At 42.4% G+C, this 21,697-nt stretch overlaps 1 protein-coding gene across 3 annotated transcripts in view; it reads left to right on the top strand.

Annotated features, from left to right (window-relative positions):
- Nucleotides 1-21,697, top strand: part of TRIM24 (tripartite motif containing 24) — a 120,815-nt gene that overhangs the window by 56,897 nt on the left and 42,221 nt on the right. For all 3 annotated transcript variants that reach the window (XM_090043265.1, XM_090043266.1, XM_090043264.1), the window contains exons 2-3: nucleotides 3,594-3,712; nucleotides 10,530-10,677. In XM_090043265.1, coding sequence (XP_089899391.1) covers nucleotides 3,594-3,712; nucleotides 10,530-10,677 — 267 coding nt within the window. The remainder of the gene's footprint in view (nucleotides 1-3,593; nucleotides 3,713-10,529; nucleotides 10,678-21,697) is intronic.

Genomic DNA, 21,697 nt, shown 5'->3' with positions numbered 1-21,697 from the left:
GGAAGATGTAACAGATATTTTAGATGACTGGAAGATTCAAAATGACCTTGATAAATTGAAAATTGTCTGAAATTCAGAAAGGATGAATTCAAAGTACTACACAAAGGAACAATCCAATGCCTACGCCCATATGTGGAAATGCTAGCTGGACTGCAATACTAAAGAGAAAGACCTAATGGTTATAATGACTCGGAAGCTGAATGTAAGTCAACCAAGTACAGGCAGTCCTCAGACTTATGACACAATTGGTTCCTGAGAACCGCATCTTAAGTTGAAACGTTGTAACTCGGAACCAATTTTCCCATATGAACAATGTTAAAAATGGGGGATTGGTTCCTAAACCAAGGCTCAATACCCTATTTTCACCGAAAATAACCCAGAATTTCATTTTTAATCAATTATAGATGAGTAATATAGCTATATTAATGTATTTATATTGTAAATAGCAATCATACTGATTTGGAAGGACTTCTTTGAGGTGACTGTCACAGGCCAGCTAGGCGCTGAGTGTATCCATTTTATCATAGGCCAACTGGGCTGTTTGGTTCAGTTTCAGATCGAGGAGACAAGGTTGGAAGTGAAGTAAAGGCAAATTTATTATAGCTTACATACACACAACAGTTAACAGAAAGATAATTGCGATAAGCAGATAATGCAGTATTAAAGAGCTAATAACAGATAATAACAGATAGATCAATTCTGTCGCAGGCCAACTGGGCACTGTGAGGTTATTAGCCACTGGGCTGTTCAAAACAACAGCTAGACAGACATGGGTTGGGAACTTATCGATAGTCCCTCAATGCCAGGTACACGTCAAGTGATTCCAGCGAAGTCAAGCGTCCCTGATCGATGCTGTCAGAGGGATTACTGGGGAAGGTCCCTTGATCAGGATCCGATCCTCACTGACACTGGGAGTCCGGGGTCCAGGCGAGGAACAGAAATGACTGTTCTGTTCCATCCTTCCTGCTAGTCACCTGATGCATGTGTTTTTTATACCTAGTCTTATGCTAATCTGTTGGCTTTATAGCCACTCATAATCTTGCCCTATAGCTGTGTTACCCTATGGGACTGAAAGACATTAAAAATTATCGTAAAAGGTTACTACCTAGACTCAGGTTTATCCAATAGGCAAATTACAATGTAGCACCTTTAGCTTTGAAATTGACATTGCTCCGCCTAAGCCCTAACCCCTTTTAGGTTTTCTTTGAATATGCTTTCTTGGGCTGTGCTTTCCTGGAATGTGTTAGGTGTGCCAGGCAGTTGGATCCAGTTTAATCATCAAGGCTGAACCCTGAGCAAAAAACTGTTAGGTCAGCTAATCTTACAGCTACAGCTTTGCCTATGGGGCCCAGTCAGTTCCATGAACAGTTAATTTTATCATTTAAGCTTATGACAGACAAGTTACATTTGCGGGTTACAAACTTACAAGCTTTATATTAACTAATATTACCTGTTTAGGCAAAATACCAAATGCCTCTAAGAAGCACATATTTACTGCTTATTAATCCCTCTGGTTTTGGCTGTTAGAGGTGATTTTGCTGGACTTTTTGAAGGGCTCTTGGTTGGACTCCTTGAAGGGTTCTTGACTGAAGTCTTCTCAGGGGTCTTGGCTGCAGGTTTTTCTAGGGCGTTATCTGCTTTCTTAAAGTGTCTGTGGAAGTTTGGAGAGATGGTCTCCAGGGAGATGGGTGATGCAGCGACCTTGTTCACTGGCGTGGTGTGGCATCGGATCAAGCGTTGTAAAGTCGAAACTGACCTCATGACATTGGAACAGGGTGTCAATTTATAAATGCTGTAGGTGTTGTTAGTTGCCATTCGAAACATCTTAAGTCAAGGACTGCCTGTAAAATTGTTGCCAGAAAAGCTAATTACGTAATGGGATATGTTAACAGGGGTGTGAGGTGCAAATTGTAGGAAAGAGTTCAATGCTGAGGCCTTACTTAGAGCACTCTATCCAGTTTTGAGTATCTAATTCTAAGAAGGTGTGAACAAATTGAAGAGTGCAGAAGAAAGAAAAATAATCAGAGGACTAGAAAATATGACACAAGTTTAGCATGGAATAATTGATTACTTAGTTTGGAGAAGATGGGTAAAGGGGATCTGATGATCTTCATGTACAGGAAAGCCTGTTGTGAAGAGTTATTGACCAATTGTGCTCTGTGCCTATGTTGGGGGTGGGGGCGCAGGAGAGGCAACTGAACAAGTAATACTTTAATTGTAATCATTTAAATGGTACTAATAGGTTAAACATGAGGAAGAATTTCCTAATGATGAGGTTAGGCAAGCACTGGAACAGATTACCTAGAAAGATTGTGGAATGTTCATCACTGGAAATTTTAAAATTTTCGTTTGAACTTTTGTCTGGGATGTATTATGTGATGCTGTGGCTAGTAAAGTGACCAAAACGCTGGCGTGCATCCATAGATGCTTCTCGAGCAAATCCGGGGATGTCATTCTCCCCTTGTACTCGGCCTTGGTGAGGCCGCAGCTGGAGTACTGCATCCAGTTTTGGGCTCCACAATTCAAAAAGGATGTGGAGAAGCTTGAGAGAGTCCAGAGGAGAGCCACGCGCATGATCAGAGGTCAGGAAAGCAGATCTTACGAAGACAGGCTGAGAGCCACGGGACTCTTTAGCCTGGAAAAGTGCAGGCTCAGGGGTGATCTGATGGCCACCTATAAGTTTATCAGGGCTGAACACCAGGATCTGGGGGAACGTCTGTTCACCAGAGCGCCCCAAGGTGTGACGAGGTCGAGCGGTCACAAACTCCTGCAAGACCGTTTCAGGCTGGACATAAGGAAGAATTTCTTTACTGTCCAAGCCCCCAAGGTCTGGAACAGTCTGCCAGCGGAGGTGGTTCAAGCACCTGCATTGAACACCTTCAAGAGTAAATTGGATGCTTATCTTGCTGGGATCCTATGACCCCAGCTGACTTCCTGCCCTTTGGGCAGGTGGCTGGACTTGATGATCTCCCGAGGTCCCTTCCAGCCCTAATGTCTATGAAATCTATGAAATCTATTATAGTAGAGTTGGAGTATTGTAATTGTGATGGTCCATGAAATGTATAAGGGGTGTGTTTTGTTGGCTTTTTGGTGTGATTATCTTTTATTGGACTGACTGTATAGTTGGGAGAGAGGTTCAGTTAGCTTTCAAGTGCACAGTGCATGATTCTGCCTTGAACTGGAAGCCATCTTGAGGTCCCTTCAAGCCCTGCTTTTCTATGATTCTTTCAGTTACTTTTCACCAAACTGCTGATGTAAAGGTGTACACTCTTTTTATTAGAAAATAGAATCTGTGAGGTTACAACAGAATAGACTCTTGAACAATAAAATGTCTAATCCTGTTAGGTGATGAAGTCCCTCTAGATTTGGGCGTTGCTCAAAGAATGTCAGGCTCAGACCTGAGAGTGTGTGGGTTGGCAATGGGTAGGGGAGGATTGGCTTCTTGTTGCTTGGACTTTACTACCTTAGAAGTACCAACTGCAAAATTTTAAAGTACATATTTGCAAAAGTTATTTCTGAAATTGTTTAATAAATCTTTAAGATGAGAGAGCTTATAGTTCTAACATATATATTGCTTTACTTTTTTTCTCCAGTTGGTGTTATCCGCTGTCCAATTTGTGGTCAGGAATGTGCAGAGAGACACATCATAGATAATTTTTTTGTAAAGGATACCACAGAGGTTCCTAGTAGCACAGTGGAAAAGTCAAATCAGGTGAGTGCATGAAAATGGCTTCAGAACCCTTTGGATGCCTTTATATGCTCCTCAACTTCTAGCTGTGTGGACTTCTTGTTTTATTTTCTTTGGGGTAGGAAAAGCATTAAAATAGATATGCATATTTTATAACTGCCATAGGAAATCAATTAAAGTGTACCAGGAGTAATTTATTTAAAACTGTTCTTAAATTGCTGAAATGAATTGACCATGTGGTTACATAAATAAAAGAAATAAGATGTATACATTTGAGTGAAATTTCCTGAGCCCAGGGTATAACATTTTCAGTGGAAACCCCTGAACTATGGAATTCTTACCACAAGAAACCAAAAATGACCCCAGTGTAATTGACCTTGATGTAAAACTCAGTTTATTTGGTCAGGAAGAGGAAAATAAAGCCTTATAAACATTGATGAAACATGATACTAAATAGCTGGAAAGTCTGTCATTAAACAAGAGGTTCTCAAATTTCATAGTGGAAAGTACTTCCCTTTCCTCTGGCAATCATATATAGGGTTGGGTATTTGACCAGTCCAATAAAGTTCAGTCAATTGACTAGTCAAATATTAGTCAAAACTTGGAGAGGAAAAAAAGCCCCAGTAGATCCAAATAATGCATAGAAAAAGCACAAACTTTCCATTAGGAAAGGTGTAAAAAAGCAATAAAAATCGTATTTCTGTCAAAAAAATGTAGGGTTTTTTTGTAAAATTGCTGTAAGCTCTGACCAGGCAAAAATATGCAGTCGGTTGACCAGCTTGCTAACCCTAATCACATAACATTGCTGTGGCAACAACAGGAATTGCAAACATGGAAAAAATCTACCGTGTTTGTAGTTTCTTTAAGCACATTTTAGCAGCTGGATACAAAAAACGCAACAACAATTGAACAGTTAGGTCTGTACAAGACCAAAACTTACGAACATCTGTAGTCAAAATATTTCTGTCCTTCAGTGTGAGTTAATAGGAAGATAAAGTATGTATGTTTTGTAAATCAGTTGGTTGGAAATAACTTTTTAATTCACTTAAGCCCTTTAAACATAGGTGCTTTCTTCGTAATGGCTTGCAAAAAACAGTTACTTTTCCAATGCTACAAGAAATTTTAAAGTGAGATCCTAACTGCAAGGACATTTGAACAATGTTCTATACCAATGTTTTACTTGAAAACATCCCTTTTTACTTTCCTCTTACAAGTAAAATATTACAAGTCTTGATTTACTTTGTACATAGGCAGCCTTGTAAGTTTTATGTAATATAGGGTATGAGTCTGAATAAACTACTGAGGGAAATGATAGAGATTAATGTCATGTCACCTATTCCATGGCAGCAGGCCATGCACATGCACTCTTTTTGCTCTTGCCTTGGAGTAACGAAAGCTAAACTGCAGTTACCCTCAGAGGTAATTTTTAATAGATTATGCTACATTTACAGCAGGGTAAGAGTTTATGTAGAGGCATTTACCAGACAGTAATTTGTGCTATAAGTACCTACCCTCATTTATCTTTCATGCCCATAATCTTTTTGGCTTCTAATAGGGTGAGAAGACTTAGGTTTAAAGCAACCAAAAGCCTGCCTGCCCTGTGGGGGGGTGGGGGTAGGGGGGTTTGCAGGGGTGGTGCAAAGCATCCTGGGATGCTGGGGGGGCTGTTAATTAAATTGAATCTGGAGGGGATCTGGACAGAAATTCAGTAAACTGAGTTAAGTCTGGTATTACATCCATCCAGGTTTATCTTAAACCAGTTTGGGACATTTTGAAAATGGTTTGTGTGCATTGAACTTCTGTTGTGTTACAGATTTGAAATGGTTTCCAATCACTTTTACTAGTTTATGTGTAATTTCTGCCTCTAGTCCAAGTGATTTGGGGGAGAGCTCAAGGACCATGGAGAATGCATTTCCTTTGTGTAGGAATAAAATCTGCCTTTGACAAGAAATATTTGGTTGTATGCTAATACCCAAATAATCTTTCACACCTAATGAGGGTCACAGCTGTACTTGAAAGGTGGCCCTGTGAATGTTTAATCATTGAATTTGACTGGGGAGGAAGATGAGAAGTTCTTCATAGAATTCTGAAGTTTTCTATAATACAGAAGCAATTTATCTTTACTTCATACCATGCCATGTCCAGCTCTCTCACTGTGTTATGACAGGCTCCCTAACATGTTAGTGCAGAGAGTTACCATGGTTGTACCATGTATGGGTATAAACCTAAAATAGTCCAATGTTTTACTTGTTCAGTGTAGTGAGATACGTAAGAGGTATCTGGAACCTGCTTGGCTGATTTGTTCCAAAATAAGTAGCAATAGTTTATTGTAATAAAACCCTTCACAGAACTAGTTAGATCCTGTAGCTGTACAATGTGGCAGTTCCATGTGTTAAAAAAAAAGATTGTTACATTTACTGTGCAAAGAGTCTAATCTTCTGGAAACATTGTTTAATACTCAAGGATGATGAAGCATCTTTTTGTAGTCTTCTGAACAATAAATATATTGTGTGACAGTCTCCTCTCTCTGACTATTACTCCAAATTCCCCTTATACTTTGTGGTGATGGCCTGGATCATCTGTTATTGTGTCCATAACCATGCCTTAAGTTAGTAATATTCAAGCTTCTGCATCAGAAGACATAGACATAACTAAGACTAATGAAAAGTTCTTGGTGAGTACCTGTAGTACAGGGGCCTTTCCAACTGGAGTACAGCTGGGTTAAAAGCTGTATGGCGACCCTTAACATAGAGGGTCATGATCAAATGATACTAATACAAGCTGTTATGCAGCTGTTACATCTGTGTGGTTCTGTATCAATACAGAATTCAGCTGGCCCTGACAACCTGCACCCCAGGGTACTCAAGGAGCTGGTGAGCGTCATAGCCCAGCCCTTGGCACGGATCTTTGAAAACTCCTGGCGCTCTGGTGTAGTGCCAGAAGACTGGAAGAAGGCCAATGTGGTGCCGATCTTCAAGAAAGGGAGGAGAGTGGATCTGGCTAACTACAGGCCCATTAGCCTGACTTCTATCCTGGGGAAGATCTTAGAAAAGTTTATTAAGGAGGCCGTCCTTGAGGGACTGGCCCAGGCTAACATTCTAAGGGACAGCCAGCACGGGTTTGTTGCGGGTAGGTCTTGTTTGACCAATCTCATTTCCTTCTATGACCAGGTGACCTATCACCTGGACAAGGGAGAAGAGATTGATGTCATATATCTTGACTTCAAAAAAGCTTTTGATCTGATATCCCATGATCACCTCTTGGCCAAACTGTCCGGTTGTGGCCTTGGCTCCACCACTATCTGCTGGCTGGGAAATTGGCTTCGTGGTCGGACCCAGAGGGTTGTGATTGATGGCAGTCACTCATCATGGTGCCCTGTAACCAGTGGGGTCCCTCAAGGCTCTGTCCTGGGACCCATACTGTTCAACATCTTCATTAACGATGTGGACATTGGAGTTAGGAGCGGACTGGCCAAGTTTGTCGATGACACCAAACTTTGGGGCAAAGCATCCACGCCAGAAGATAGGCGGGTGATCCAAGGCTGACCTGGACAAGCTCAGCAAATGGGCAGATGAGAACCTCATGGTGTTTAACACTGAAAAATGCAAGGTTCTCCACCTTGGGAGGAAAAACCTGCAGCACCCTTATAGGCTCGGCAGTGCTACGTTGGTTAGCACTACAGAAGAAAAAGACTTGGGGGTCATCATTGACCACAAGATGAACATGAGCCTCCAATGCGATGCTGCGGCTAGTAAAGCGACCAAAATGCTGGCGTGCATCCATAGATGCTTCTCGAGCAAATCCCGGGACGTCATTCTCCCCTTGTACTCGGCCTTGGTGAGGCCGCAGCTGGAGTACTGCGTCCAGTTTTGGGCTCCACAATTCAAAAAGGATGTGGAGAAGCTTGAGAGAGTCCAGAGGAGAGCCATGCGCATGATCAGAGGTCAGGAAAACAGATCTTACGATGACAGGCTGAGAGCCACGGGACTCTTTAGCCTGGAAAAGCGCAGGCTCAGGGGTGATCTGATGGCCACCTATAAGTTTATCAGGGGTGACCACCAGGATCTGGGGGAACGTCTGTTCACCAGAGCGCCCCACGGGATGACGAGGTCGAACGGTCACGAACTCCTGCAAGACTGTTTCAGGCTGGACATAAGGAAGAATTTCTTTACTGTCCGAGCCCCCAAGGTCTGGAACAGTCTGCCAGCGGAGGTGGTTCAAGCACCTGCATTGAACACCTTCAAGAGTAAATTGGATGCTTATCTTGCTGGGATCCTATGACCCCAGCTGACTTCCTGCCCTTTGGGCAGGGGGCTGGACTCGATGATCTCCGGAGGTCCCTTCCAGCCCTAATGTCTATGAAATCTATGTGTAGCAACCTGTGCTTCAGGGGAAGAGGTTGTAGCTGGAATGCAATATGCTGTGGATGATTTTGTATGCCTGGGACCCTTCAGGTTATAAGTAGGGGTCTACCAAAGTTGAGAAGGCAGCTAACCAATTTCATGGGCAGATCATACAGCAGGCCATCATAAACATGGGCTGAGAACGGTAGGCCCCCCCACCCTTCTGGCTGAGGAGCCCCTTTCCTACAGATTGCCACATGGCCCAAAACTGCATCTTAATTACCCTGGTTAAGCCCAGAGAATACATTAATTCAAATCTTATTAAGCGTAGATTAATTGGCTTCCAGGGGAATTAAGCTGCAGTTTCAGGCCATCCCCCAGTGGCAAGCTTCACATTTTTGGCAGTCTTGGTGCAAAAAAAAGAAGAAATAAACTTACCAACAAGGAGAAAAGCATGCAGGAAGCTCTGTGATCTTGGAGCATTTGGTAGGGAGGGGAGGGGAGGAAGCATATGTCATTTTGCATAACCCCACCTCTCTTCCATAGCCCTGATCCTTCATTTGCATAACCCTGCCTCCAGTCCCACCCTCCCACTCCTTTCCTTGCCCCCCATTCCATCATTTCATAACTCTGTCCCGTTCCATCCCTCTCCCCCGACCTGTTTTGGGAATCACTTCTCATTCCATTATTTGTATAACCCCATCCCCTACAGAGACAGCCCTACATCCCCAGCCCATGCTCCAAGACTGCAGGTCTTCCCATGTGCTTTTTTTCTTATTCGTAAGTGTTTGGGGGGTAGGGGGGATTGTTTGTTTGTTTTGGATTTTGGCTGAGGTTTGTTTTGGGGTTGTTTTTTTTTTTGGGGGGGGGGGGGTTGCATTGAGGCTGCCAAAAGCATGGAGCCCACCTAAAATCATGGTTTTCACAAAAATCACAGAGTTGCGAGTTTGGTGTAGGTCCTTAGTTATAGGCAGTCACTCTAACTACTGTAAAGGTATAGATCCTCTATTTTTTGCAACTTATTGAAAGGTTGCATCAAAACTAAATTATGAATGATGTTTCTAATTCTATAAAATTTAATAACTTCCTCCACGTTTTCCAGCATGGCCAGTAATTTTGGAATATTGTGGCATTGAATAGTCCTCTAGAGCAGTGGTTCTCAAACTTTTTTTTTCGTGGACCACTTGGAAATTGCTGAGGGTCTCAGCAGACCACTTAAACATTTTTTCCCCCTACAAATCAAAGCACACAACTCATATTTTAATATCAGTAGTCTTACTTTTCTAATGCAATGTATGTGGCTGTTTTCTTGAGCAAAGTTCTGGGAAGTCAGGTTGAATGTTTGTCAGCTTTAACCTTAGGTCACCTTTGTGCAGACCACCTGAATGGAGCTCGTGGACCAGTGGTGATCCACAGATTGCAGTTAGAGAACCTCTGTTCTAGAGTTTTCTTTTTGGGAGTTCTTCCTAAATTATAAACATATGGTTATTCCTACCAGTATAATTCCACCAGTGGGAGCTCTAGACAGCTTGAAGCTGCTGCTTGGAGCAGAGTTAATGTAGTGGTTGAACTGATGGTGGCTGCTAGGGGTGTGCAGAACAGACTGTATTCGATTCAGATTCAGCTCAAATCGGGGACAGTGATTCAGTTTGTTGATTCAGATCACTATCCAGATTCCATTTGGCCGAATCTGAATCTGAAGGTACCAGGTGTGGCTTGTGAATGCTGTGATGGTGGGGCAGATAGAGCTTCCCGGGGGGGGGGAACATGTGCTCGGTGGCAAACCTGGAAGTGGACCAGGTACCAAGACCCAGGAGGCACCTGTCAACGAGCCGGGGAGGCCCCCATTGCACTCCCTAGCAGACCCAGAAGTGTACCGAAAGTGCATCTGATCCATTTCTGGGTCTGCTGCTGAGCATGCTGGGGACCACCCCCTGTGCTCCTGTGGGACTCTTCATCCTCCCTAGCATCTCAGCATTCACGAGCTGCCTGCTACCTTGAGTTATGTAGAGAAAACACTTAAAGCTGTGTCTATATTCTAGCTTAATGTTCTAAATTTGAGTATTATCATAGAGTCATGAAGAGATGCATGGTGCTTATTACCGAGATGTGTTTCCCTAGAAGCATAACCACGCTTTGAAATACATTGAAAGAGGTTCCTAAAATATGAAGAGTGAACCTAGTCTTTCTGTACCTAAATATTTAACAAGAATAGGTTGTTAAATATATACGATGTCCAGTAGAATGGAATCTCTTGTTTTTTATAATTGACCAAGAAAACATTATTTTAAAAATTAACTCCGGTATATGGCTATTTTCTTGAAAGTCATTTTGAACTTTTAACTAAAATGGTTATTTGGATACAGTTAGGCAGAGTGTTTTGTGGTGGGGAGGGGCAGTTCTGTGCTTTTTGATTCATTGTTATCTAGAAGTTAACGGATGACACATCAACAGTCTGTATGTTTTATTTTTCCTAGTGACTTGTGTATCTTTCTTAGGTCTGTACAAGCTGTGAAGACAATGCAGAAGCAAATGGTTTTTGTGTGGAATGTGTAGAATGGTTGTGTAAGACCTGTATCAGAGCTCATCAAAGAGTTAAATTCACAAAGGATCACACAGTCAGACAGAAAGAGGAAGTATCTCCAGGTAACAAATTTTACTTGCTTTGGGTGCAAATCTGTCTTGGATAATTTCATTCAACCCCACATGCTTCCCTAATTGCATATGTGTTTAAGTATATAAATTAAAGAAGCCTGCCATTCCCTCACCCTACCCTCACCAGCCATTAAACATAGGTATGAACTTGTTCCAAAGTTACTTGAGCCAGTAAAGAGAGAAACACCTATATTCTGATGATGTTCCACACTAAGGCCAGGTAGAGACATTACCCTTTTACTAGTATAAGTGATCCGAAACCAGTTTATACCCATAACAGAACAGAAGTTCGGCGTGCACAGACTGGTTTAACAATGACAGAACCTGGTCCAACACTTGCCTCCCCCACCAAAGGGTCAATGCGTGTTCTGTTAGCTACTGATCTAAACTACACCACTTACAAAACCCTTCCCTCACATGACTTGGATCAATTCCCTTGGGCTTTTTGAACATCTGTACCTAACCTAAATGGTTACAGACTTTTGTCTAAACTTTCCATGTCAGCTGCATTGAGGAAGTTCTTTAATATTAATACTTGGCAGAGCTCTTAAAAAATTGTGGGAGTTAATTTTTTAATTTACTTCAATAAGCCACAGCAGGGAAAACATCAATAGGCTCTTGTTGTGGTCCTCTGGAGTTCTGCTATTGAAGAAGTGTATCACTAGTAGCTAATGTGCTTTATCAAAATTAGGTGTCTTTAAATCTTTAATTTGTTATTTTAAAAAAACATTATTTAAAAGAATTGAAGGGACTGTGTTACACATAGGCATCAGTAGAAATCTTTAAAAATACTAAGGGGAAAGGGGGTTTTTTTTGCTTTTTTTTGCTTTAAAATTCATGTTACTGCTATCATTTTAATTTGTTAGTTTGAACTTGGCTAAGTCACCCTGCACTATTTTTTTTTTCTATTTTACTCTTCAGCTTCATGCAGCTGTCACACAGATTTACCCACCCTTTCTCCAGTACTTCATGGCCAAAGGATGGTGCTCAAACTTACTGCTTATCTTGGAAACTAAACTAAGAGCTTCTGTTTTTAGGATACTTAATTATTTTTTTAAGATACAGGGAGAGTTGAAAGTGAACAGCTGGGCTTACAGTGAAATCATAAAAATAATGTGTATAACTGCTATTGATTGCCTCTACTTCTGCCTTCTCTACTGTTTTCTCTCAACTTTTTTGTTACAGAATGGTTTCAGATTAGTAGCTGGAACTCCAGTTTGCCTCTTTACCATGAAATAAATTATCATACAACCTGGGTACATCTCTGTGGTTCCGTATGAATACAAATGTAGAACCTGTGCTTCAGGGGAAGAGGTTGTAGCTGGAATGCAATATGCTGTGGATGATCTTGTATGCCTGGGACCCTTTCATGTCAGCTTTATTGTGGACTGACCCCCTGGACCTCCTACCAACCTGGGGCTGGTCCACCCCAGCTCAAACTGCTGCGGTCCCGGGCACACATGTAAATGCTGTGTCTGGGAGCAGTTTTCTTCAGTGCAAACTATGCCTGAATTTTTCAATTCACCTTAATGGCACATGTGATAACCCCTTGTAAATATAGATTATCTGATTCTTCAAAGATGCTAAGCAAATTCAGCATCCACTGTGTAGTCTTTTTTTTCTGTGTTGTTGGTGCTTATACACTAGAAATTGGAATGAAACTTTTAACTCATTTAGAACAGCTAAATGAACGGCTGTTGGATAGCGACTTCTGGCCCTTCAAGTGATTGTGTTATATATGGCCACTTCAGTTGTGTGTGTTTGGATGTTCTGGAGCAGTGCTTTTCACTGAGGACATAAAAAGTTGCAGAGCAGCCAACCAACCTTCAATTCCTTCTCACTGTTCTAGCTGAGAGAATGGAGGTCACTGGTAATGTCCACTTGCTGATTGTGGCATGACTTGTTTTATTTTGCATTTTCTTTTTAATTAGTTTTAGTGTAGCTATAGTAACCTATTGCTAAACTGGGTTTTAGAATTCTATTCTTTTCCCTCTGTAGGGCAATTTAGTCTCCTATTGGGATTCATGTCTGTGGGTTTGGGTTGGTGGTTGTATCCGTGTTGGTCTTAGGACATAGGCAGACAAGGTTCTTTGAGTAAATCCAATGTCTTTTATTAGAGCAACTAAATAAGTTCTTTGCAACCTTTTGGGCACAAACTCTCTTCGTCAGGCATAGGGAGACTCTGCTGGTGTTATGTGTTCCTCAAAGTAGAAAAGCTTTTCAAAAAGTCCCAGGAGAAAGAAGTAATTCCCCCAACCCATTAAGTAAATAGTGTTTAAAGATTAAATTTTGGTCCATCTGTTGCCTGAGCAGAGAGATCTTACTTCTCAGTTCCTCCAGTGATTGTGCAAAGGGTTCTGTTCAAATACCCACTAAGTTTGGTGTTACAGCTGTTGTCACCATCGCACTTGTTATTGGTGCTTTCAGAGCTTGTGAGCTTAGTGCCAACCTGCTTGATCCCAGCACTCTCAACACAAGGGTTATTGGTGTCATAACTGATGCCCGTTTTGTCTTTTCACTTGATTTCTTCACCGTTAAGCTTGAAACACACTGGTTCATGTTTGATACCATCTTACACAGTACCAGAGGGGTTTACTGTTTCATTTGGAATCTCCCTTGGTTTCTTCAGAACCAATTTTGGGTAGGCCAAAGATTATTTCAGAGGGTTTCCTTATTGAAAGGGTACTGGCAGACGTTACGTTTATGGTGTGAGTAATGTGTTAAATTGCAAGATGCCACACATTTGACCAATTTATGACATAATAAAATAGCAAACCAGCTACAAAGATGTTCTACATTACTGCATTTATCTGAATCCAAAGTGACTTTAAATTTGAGATGATTCCCCCCCAGTAATTATATTTTATACATGGAAAATAAATTTGTTAAATTTTCCATGTATAGAATATAATTAATGGAAGTATAAATTTATCCCCCAAGAGCAGGGTCTGCCTCTTCCCCACCTTGTCCCTTTGCTGCATGCTCCTGTTTCCCCTTCCTCCAACCCCTGCACTCCAGTGCCACTTACCTTCTGCTTCTCTGCTCTACTTCAGCTCTAGGACAGTCAGCAGTCCCACCTGTATGGCTTCCCCCAAGCCATACAGGTGGGATCCCCTTCATGTTCTTCCCCTTTCCCCTCCCCCCATGAGGCTCCCCTGTATGCACACCCCCAGCCTCACAGCACAAGCTGCCCCGGCCTAGGGCTCAGCTCAGGGCAGGTGGTAGTTAAATCTCAGACAACAAGGCTTTTATTTTTCCCCCTATGCTGTTTGGATAGTGGGGGAAAAGAGGGGGCAGGCAGAACACACCTTGTCTTGGATTTCTGTAAATATGGTAAATAACATTTAAAGCCATGCTGCAGCTTGATGCCCTGTCCATTGCACAGGTAGCTGGCATGTGCCCCAGTGTGGTGTGTGCAGCTGGGAACTGGAAGTTCCTTCCATTGCCAGTTGCACACACTCTTTTTACACGGTGGTGTAGGCATCTGGCTACACATGGGCTGGGGCTATCTCAGATCCTTTCAGTCACGTATCCTGTCCAACATGGTAGTACACATAATTGTTGGGATCTGGGATAAGATTTCTCAGATCCCATCACACTGTTAATTTAACATCTTCCAGGGGGATTATTGTAATAACTGTCAAGCCCTTATAAAGTCTATCCATCATTTAGAAGTGGAAATTTCATTTTCTAAATAAACTAGGAAGGGTTTTAAGAAGACAGGACTGGAATTCAGAATGGTCCTGGTAAACTGGCGGAACAGTCTGAAACAAATGGGATGAAACTCAACTTGCTTTCTTCAGGCATAATCAAGTGTACAAATACAATTTGGGAAAGAACTGGTTGGGCAGCAGTTCTGCAGAGAGGCACTTAATTATTATAGTAGATCACAAATTGACAGTAAGTCAGCAGTGTTGTGCTTTTGCTAATAAATAAAACCAGCACTGTGCTGGGAATGATAAATGGGAATATTACATGCAAGACAGGTGAAACATTTTTTCCATGTTCTGAAGTACTGGCAAAGTTTTGGATGTATTGACATGTCAGTTTTTGGTACTTCAAGAAAGATGCAGATTGCTTGGAGAAAGTGTAGAAGAGAGGGGGGAAAATATCAGAGGTCTCGTGAATTGTGTGGAAAGCTTGGAAGAATTGGACTTGGCTAGTTTAGAGAAAGAGAGAGGAGACATCTTCAAATCTATTAAGGGTTACTGTAAAGAAAGTAGTTTTAAGTAGAGGTGCAGCAATACATCAGTCCATATCGTATCAGCACCAATAAAAGGAAAATTGACATTATCAGCAGTCAGCTTTTTCTGGCTGATGTGGCTGATAATGTTGCCAATAAATGCCATGTGCGTGAGCACAGTTGCAGCATGCACATGTCCAGGAATGCAGCCCAGCAGCTTGGAGAGCAGCATCTGGCCGGTAAGTCTGTGGGGAGGAAGGAGTGTGGTGGGGGGGACAGATCAAGGTCCCCACAGTGAGGAAGGAAGTGAGACAGAGCTGCAGGTGGCTTGTCCAGTGGGCAGTGGGGGGGGAGAGGGCACAGTTCCTAGATGCTGCATACACCCCAGGGGAGGCATCTAGACCATGTGCCCCCTGGATCTGGGCATAGGGCAAGAACAGGCTACCTCCTGTTCACTTGGGGCCGGAGTTGTGCCAGCCTCTTCCCAGTGGGGGGCAGGCTGTGCTTGGAACAGACAGGTGGGGGTAGCGCTGGGAGAGGGAGAGCTACAGGGGGGCTATGGCAAATTTGGGGGTAGCTATAGCCCCCCCAGCACCACTCCCACCTGCCCCACCTCCGCCTGGCTCAAGTGCAGACCTAGCCCTGCCCTGCCACTGGGAAGAGGCTGGCACAGCCCCAGCCGCAAGCATACAATGGGTAGGCTGTCCTCACCCCATATACAGATCCAGCAGGCACATTCCTCCCATGTCTCCCCTGGGGTGCATGCAGCAGTGAGAGCTGTCTCTGCCCCTCTGCACTTCCTGGATAAGCCACCCACAGCTCTATCCCACACTCTGCCCCACCTGAGCTATGAATTGTCTGTCGCGGCCCCACTCCCTCCATCACTGTGCCAGCCTCTACCTGCCCCCCAATGCCCCTTTCCCCCATGGACTTACCAGCTGGATGCTGCTCTCCAAGCTGCTGGCTGCATATCGTCAATCAGATGGGTATCAGCCTAAATGACTGGTCAATAATCAGCCATCAGTATCAGCCAAAATAATCTTTATCAGTGCACCCCTAGTTTTAAGTTGAAGTAGTCACAGTCCCCTGGAAGTTAGTAGTAGTAGTAAGGGCTTAAACTGCAGAGAAGATTTAGAAAGTACTTTTTGCCCCCCATCACATATTTCCTAAGCCCCACCCAAATATTTAACCCTATTGTAAAAATAATTGCCTACTGGAACAGGTTACCTTAGGATGTTATGGAATCTCCTTCTAGAGGTTCTAAGAGCAGGTTAAAGCATTTCTTAGGAATGTTTTAGGTCAGGGCTATCCAACTGGTGGCCTGTGGGCCATATGATGTCTATGAAGGGTTAACAGGCGGACCCTGAGCTCCTGCCTGGTTGCTGTTGTTTTGCTCTGGCTGCAGGAGCAGTTGGAGTCTCTGGGCTTCCCCTCCCTCCCCTGGCTGCTGCTTCCTGCCTCCAGCCCAGAGGGCAAGGGAGTGTGGCAATGCATGATGATCTTGGGGCATGTGGTACAATGGGGTGGGTTGGGGAAATCACAGGAGCTCAGTGCAGCAGTGGGCACCCACACATATGGTCTCAGACATGTGATGCAGTGGGGGGGAAGGGTCATGGACACAAGGTGCAGTGTTGGGAGGGTATTTTTGAGGTATGTGTCCAGGGAGGCTGTGGCTCACCTTGATCTGGCCCTCAGAGTGTGAAGCCCCCACTGGTATGGCCTATGGGGTGTGCAGTTCCTGGCCACTTGAAAGTTATACAGCCCTATTTTAGGTATAACTGACCCTGTTTTGGGGCTTGGAGATAAGTTAGATAACTCACAAGTTCCTTCCATCCCTGTTTTTAGTTTTGGGGTTTTTTTGTGTGACACTATAGTTTTCTCTCTTTGAATACTAATGGTGGCTTTCTCTCTTATTCCCTGAGCGTTCCTTTCTTAAGCCCCTTATTTTAGTAGCATCCTAAGTGATGAAACCTTGATAGGAATACTCCAAACATAATTTGAAGTCTGCTTCCTGAGCTAGACCATCTTTTCAGTAAGATCTACCTGGTGCTTAACTGTAGATGCTTAAGCATATCATATTGTCTTATCTATCTCAGTTGACAAAGCAAGATGTGCCTTGTCCCAAGATGATGTATGTCCTTCAGAGCTGTAGTATCTCTTCCCAAATCTCTCAGATTACTGGAAGTTATACTAAAAACTGTGATGAATGCCTGAGGCTATAGGGATTCCAGTACAATTCAGAACAATATCATGATTGCCTGATGGGCATGCTGTGCCCAAAATGAAAGCAAAATAGAACCACCTCAATCATTGTGGCAGATTCAGCTTCATTAACATTAACTAAAGAAAGCTGAAAGAAAGGTATTAGGTTGCAGGTGTAGAGTTTGAATGTTTTTTATTCTCATTTGTCTTACTCACTTAAATTGTTGCTGTATCTTAATAGACCAGTCTTTTGAAACCACTCTCAAAGATAAGTAATTGAAGAGGTTAAACCTTCAAAAAAAGGAAACAGACATTTTTGTCAGCTTTCAGTTTCATGTAGCAAATTATCCAGCTCCTCTTTCTCACCATGACTGCTTCAACTGCATTAAGCTGCTGAGTATTTAAATGTTTTTCCGAGCATTGAAATGAATATATGACTTTGATCATGGAGGGTCAGTTGACAGATAGGACATCCTTATAAGCTGTTATTGACATAGCAGATAACAAACCTATAGGGGCAGTTGGACTGGCACCTAAATATCCTTCAGACTCTTCTTTTACTTTTGTAAAGTAAGTCATTTAAAATAGCCAATAGGATTTTGGTTTTCCTTTTGGTATGGTTTTGGTTTTCTGTTTCTGAAAGGTCAAAGGGTTTCAGCCTGGTAAATTACAAAAACAGGTGTTGGGTTGCATTACATTAGCATGAAAACTAAATTAGAAACTTTTGGGGCATCTTAGGTCACTTTCTACCATCCTATAGCCCACCTCTGCAGGTTCCTTTGGGATACTTTTTTAAATGACATAAGAAAGGTAGCTACTTGGAGTAACAACAATAGTTTTACTGCTTTTTATTGTGCAGCTGTCTTCTTCAGATGCTTAGTTAGATAGGGATATATGTGGGGGGAGGGTTGTATAATTTGCAATACTCTCCGTTTTTTGGTTGATTGCCTATGAATGATCAGAAATGAAGCATACAGGGCGCGTCCACTTGTGCCGATTTAAGGCACTTTAGCTCAATTTAAGGGACATTAAGGGCACACATCTACAAGTGGACACCCTTAATGCACCTTAAAAATGGTGATTTGAGGCTATTCACACCTAAATTTGATACCTACAAAAGTAGGTATCAAACTTAGGTGCAAATAGCTAAAGTGCATTAACGCACATGTAGACTCATTAAGGCACATTAACACTGTGTATGGACTGACTTGGGACTAACTTTAGTCCCATGTCAGTTCATGGACTGCTTTAATGTGTACACATGTAGACATGAGCCTAACTAGCCTTAATGCGCATTAAAGTAATACATATTACATTTAGGTAGACATGACCACAGACAAGCACTCAAAGAAGGGGAATTTACTTACCTGTTTCTAACTGAAGATGTTCAAGATGTTATGTCTGACAAATCCTGTCCTATTGCCCTGCTACAATCAAGCCATGTTAACATGGTTCTGGCAGTTGCAAAGGAACTTAGGACAAGTTACTTGCTCAGCCGTTTTTCATGCCCTTGGTAAAGTGAGGCTTGAGGGCAGAGCTAGTGCAAGTAGTAAACACTACTATCTAAAATGTTTTCATATCAATTGTACAGAGTGCTTGCAAGTCAAAAGTGGAACACAGAAACAGCATGTTTGTAACATGGAGATAAATGCATAAATAATTTCCTTTACTACTGAAGTCACTTGTTGAAATCAGACCAGAAAAAGGGGAATATTCCCATTATTGTTCCCCTGAATTATCTTATACCATACTTAAAGCTCATTGAAACCAGTGCAATTTTGACTGAGTATCCATTTGTTGACATTTAGTGTAGAGCTACCAAGCTTTGGAGTTGATCCTCTGTAATAAGAATTTACCGCCTTTTCAGGCTTAGAGGAATTGAATTTGTTTGCCTTATTAGGTCTTGGAAGTAGGCATGTGGTTTCTCTTATATTTTCAGGGTAAATCTGCCTTCAGTTCCTTTTGCGGGCGTATAGAAAATGCTCACCATCTTTTGACTCCATGTTCTGTGACAGATTTCTTCAGAAACTCCCTCAAGTGTTCTTTTCTTTCTGCTTCAAGCTGGGTGTTCTCGCCACTTGAAACATTTGAAGGAAATCTCTAAATTCTGGTATCCTAGCTACTTCAGTGCTGCAGCATCGACTGGTGCTATTTGAGTAATGTTTTAATGTTCTCGTTCTACCATGCTGTTCTGTGTGCTGCTAGCTACTGCATATACCACTTAGGTTTTGTCTCTTCATTTTTATTTCCATACTGGCCACCTACCTTTTCCTTAGTAGAGGTCCTTTCTATCCTGCAGTGCCAAAGTACCCAACAAACTTTGGGTTATTCAGAGATTGGGGGATACATACCACTTGTGCCAGTTACTTGCCTTTTTTACAAGCTACAACCTGCTTACGCTGAAATGGTGAAAGAAATTCATTCCCTTGGAATCTTTTGAGAAATATGGTTTTGTGGTTGTACTTTGACAGAAAGAGAAGTTAATAAGGCCTCTCCGAAAATCCAGTCTGGGAAGAGCACAGGTTTTTTTTCCATCTTTAAGGTTGACTGGTCTTTCCTTCATCGTCTTTTTACTAAGATCAAGTGCATGGGAATCGAAGCTAGTTTTGATTTAATGATTTAATGGTATGGGTTCTCCAGTGGAGTTGTTGACCAGAGAACTCCTTTTGAAAAGAGGCCTTTTGAATTGCTTTCCAATGCTTTTATTGTTGTGCTTCCATAACACGCTTCTATTCAAGTGAGTCTGCGTATCACCCACTCCTTTCTGTGTAGTTAGAAAAAGAAAGCTACTGTGAAACTCAGAAGGGGAAAAAGGGGGAACTGTGCTCGCGCACACACACATTCTTAATGTCAAGTTCTCTTTTTGTTACTTCCTGGTTTTTATATCACATTTCCTCCAGATTTTCTGCAGGGAAGACCATAGCTTAAAGAACCTGGAACCACATGCCAACATAGATGCCATTTTCATGGACAGTCTAGCTTGCTTGCTTTTTGATACAGCAGCATTTCCCAACTGGTGTGCTGTCAGACATTAACAGGTGTGCTATGGAATTTAGAGGGGCGTGGCTTCTGGCAGGGTGTGGCTCTAGCCAATGCAACCCTGCACCGCCACCACGCCCCAGGTGGCCACGCACCATCATTCCCCTCCCTCTGCCTGCCTTCCCCCCTACCCCCGCTCCTCATCCGGCTGGTGTGCTGTGGGAATGAAAAAAGGCCATGTAAGTGCCATGGAATCAAAAAGGTTGGGAAACACTGATACAGTGTAAGTGTTTATTTGTCAAGTTCCTAGGAACAATCCTTATGGATTGTTTTTCAGTTGAGGAACATTTTACTTAAGACTTCTATGGACGGGAGACTTCTAGAGTTCAGGTCACTTTCAGCTGGAACTTCTCACAAAATGGTCCTTATAAAATGCGTCTTTTCAATCTGCTGAGGTTGAATAATTCCTTCCAATTAGTCAAAAGGATAATTCTCTGAACAATGACCATCAGTAGGCTTAGGCTCACCTTTTTGTCATAAAATGAATAAATACATTCTTCTTAACCTGAGGTGATAGGTGCCACAGATTGGCCATGCAAATTTTTAGATAAGAGTTGCTCATGAATTTCCAACAGTTCTCTCTCTTCTTTTGGTTACCCATGATGCAAAATGATGTTGGAAGATAAGGATTTCTGAACTGTGCAGTAGTGTACAGTCCTCTTCCCATTAGTCTCCTTTTTCCATCCAAGTTTCTTGTGTAGATATAGAAGTCTTCATTTAATTCTGGATTGGTTCCGTCCCAGTTTTCACATGTGCAAAATTAATTACCAGATAAAGTTTTTATCTAATACATTTTCCTATTTAATTCCTTAATTTCTTTATCTTGAATATTAGTTTCCAGATTAGGTTTTTATTTAAGAAATTTCCTAGTAAAAACAACTTAGCTGTATGCAGCTGGAGTATTGCGTCCAGTTTGGGGCTCCACAATTCAAAAAGGATACGGAGAAGCTTGAGAGAGTCCAGAGAAGAGCCACACGCATGATCAGAGGTCAGGAAAACAGACCTTACGACAACAGGCTGAGAGCCACGGGGCTCTTTAGCCTGGAAAAGCACAGGCTCAGGGGTGATCTGATGACCACCTATAAGTTTATCGGGGTGACCACCAGGATCTGGGGGAACGTTTGTTCACCAGAGCGCCCCAAGGGATGATGAGGTGAAACGGTCATAAACTACTGCAAGAGTGTTTCAGACTGGACATAAGGAAGAATTTCTTTACTGTCTGAGCCCCCAAGGTCTGGAACAGCCTGCCATCGGAGGTGGTTCAAGCACCTCCATTGAACACCTTCAAGAGCAGATTGGATGCTTATCTTGCTGGGATCCTATGACCCCAGCTGACTTCCTGCCCTTTGGGCAGGGGGCTGGACTCGATGATCTTCCGAGGTCCCTTCCAGCCCTAATGTCTATGAACTCTATGAAATTCTAATACATCTGTACTATTAAATTATGTTTTACAGTCAGGAATGCAGAAATACATCTTAATTTCAGATTTTTTTCACTTTACTTCTCATTTCTCAAGAGTTTACAAAGCTAATTGTCTTAAATTGGCTACCAGGACCATCAAGACTGTACAACTACTTGATGACCAGG

This window comes from Crocodylus siamensis, chromosome 4, assembly GCF_052110815.1.
Source record: "Crocodylus siamensis isolate JL-2025a chromosome 4, ASM5211081v1, whole genome shotgun sequence".
Taxonomy (NCBI): Eukaryota; Metazoa; Chordata; order Crocodylia; family Crocodylidae; genus Crocodylus; species Crocodylus siamensis.
The sequence above is the reverse complement of the archived record's forward strand: the minus strand, read 5'-3'. Positions and strand labels throughout refer to the sequence as shown.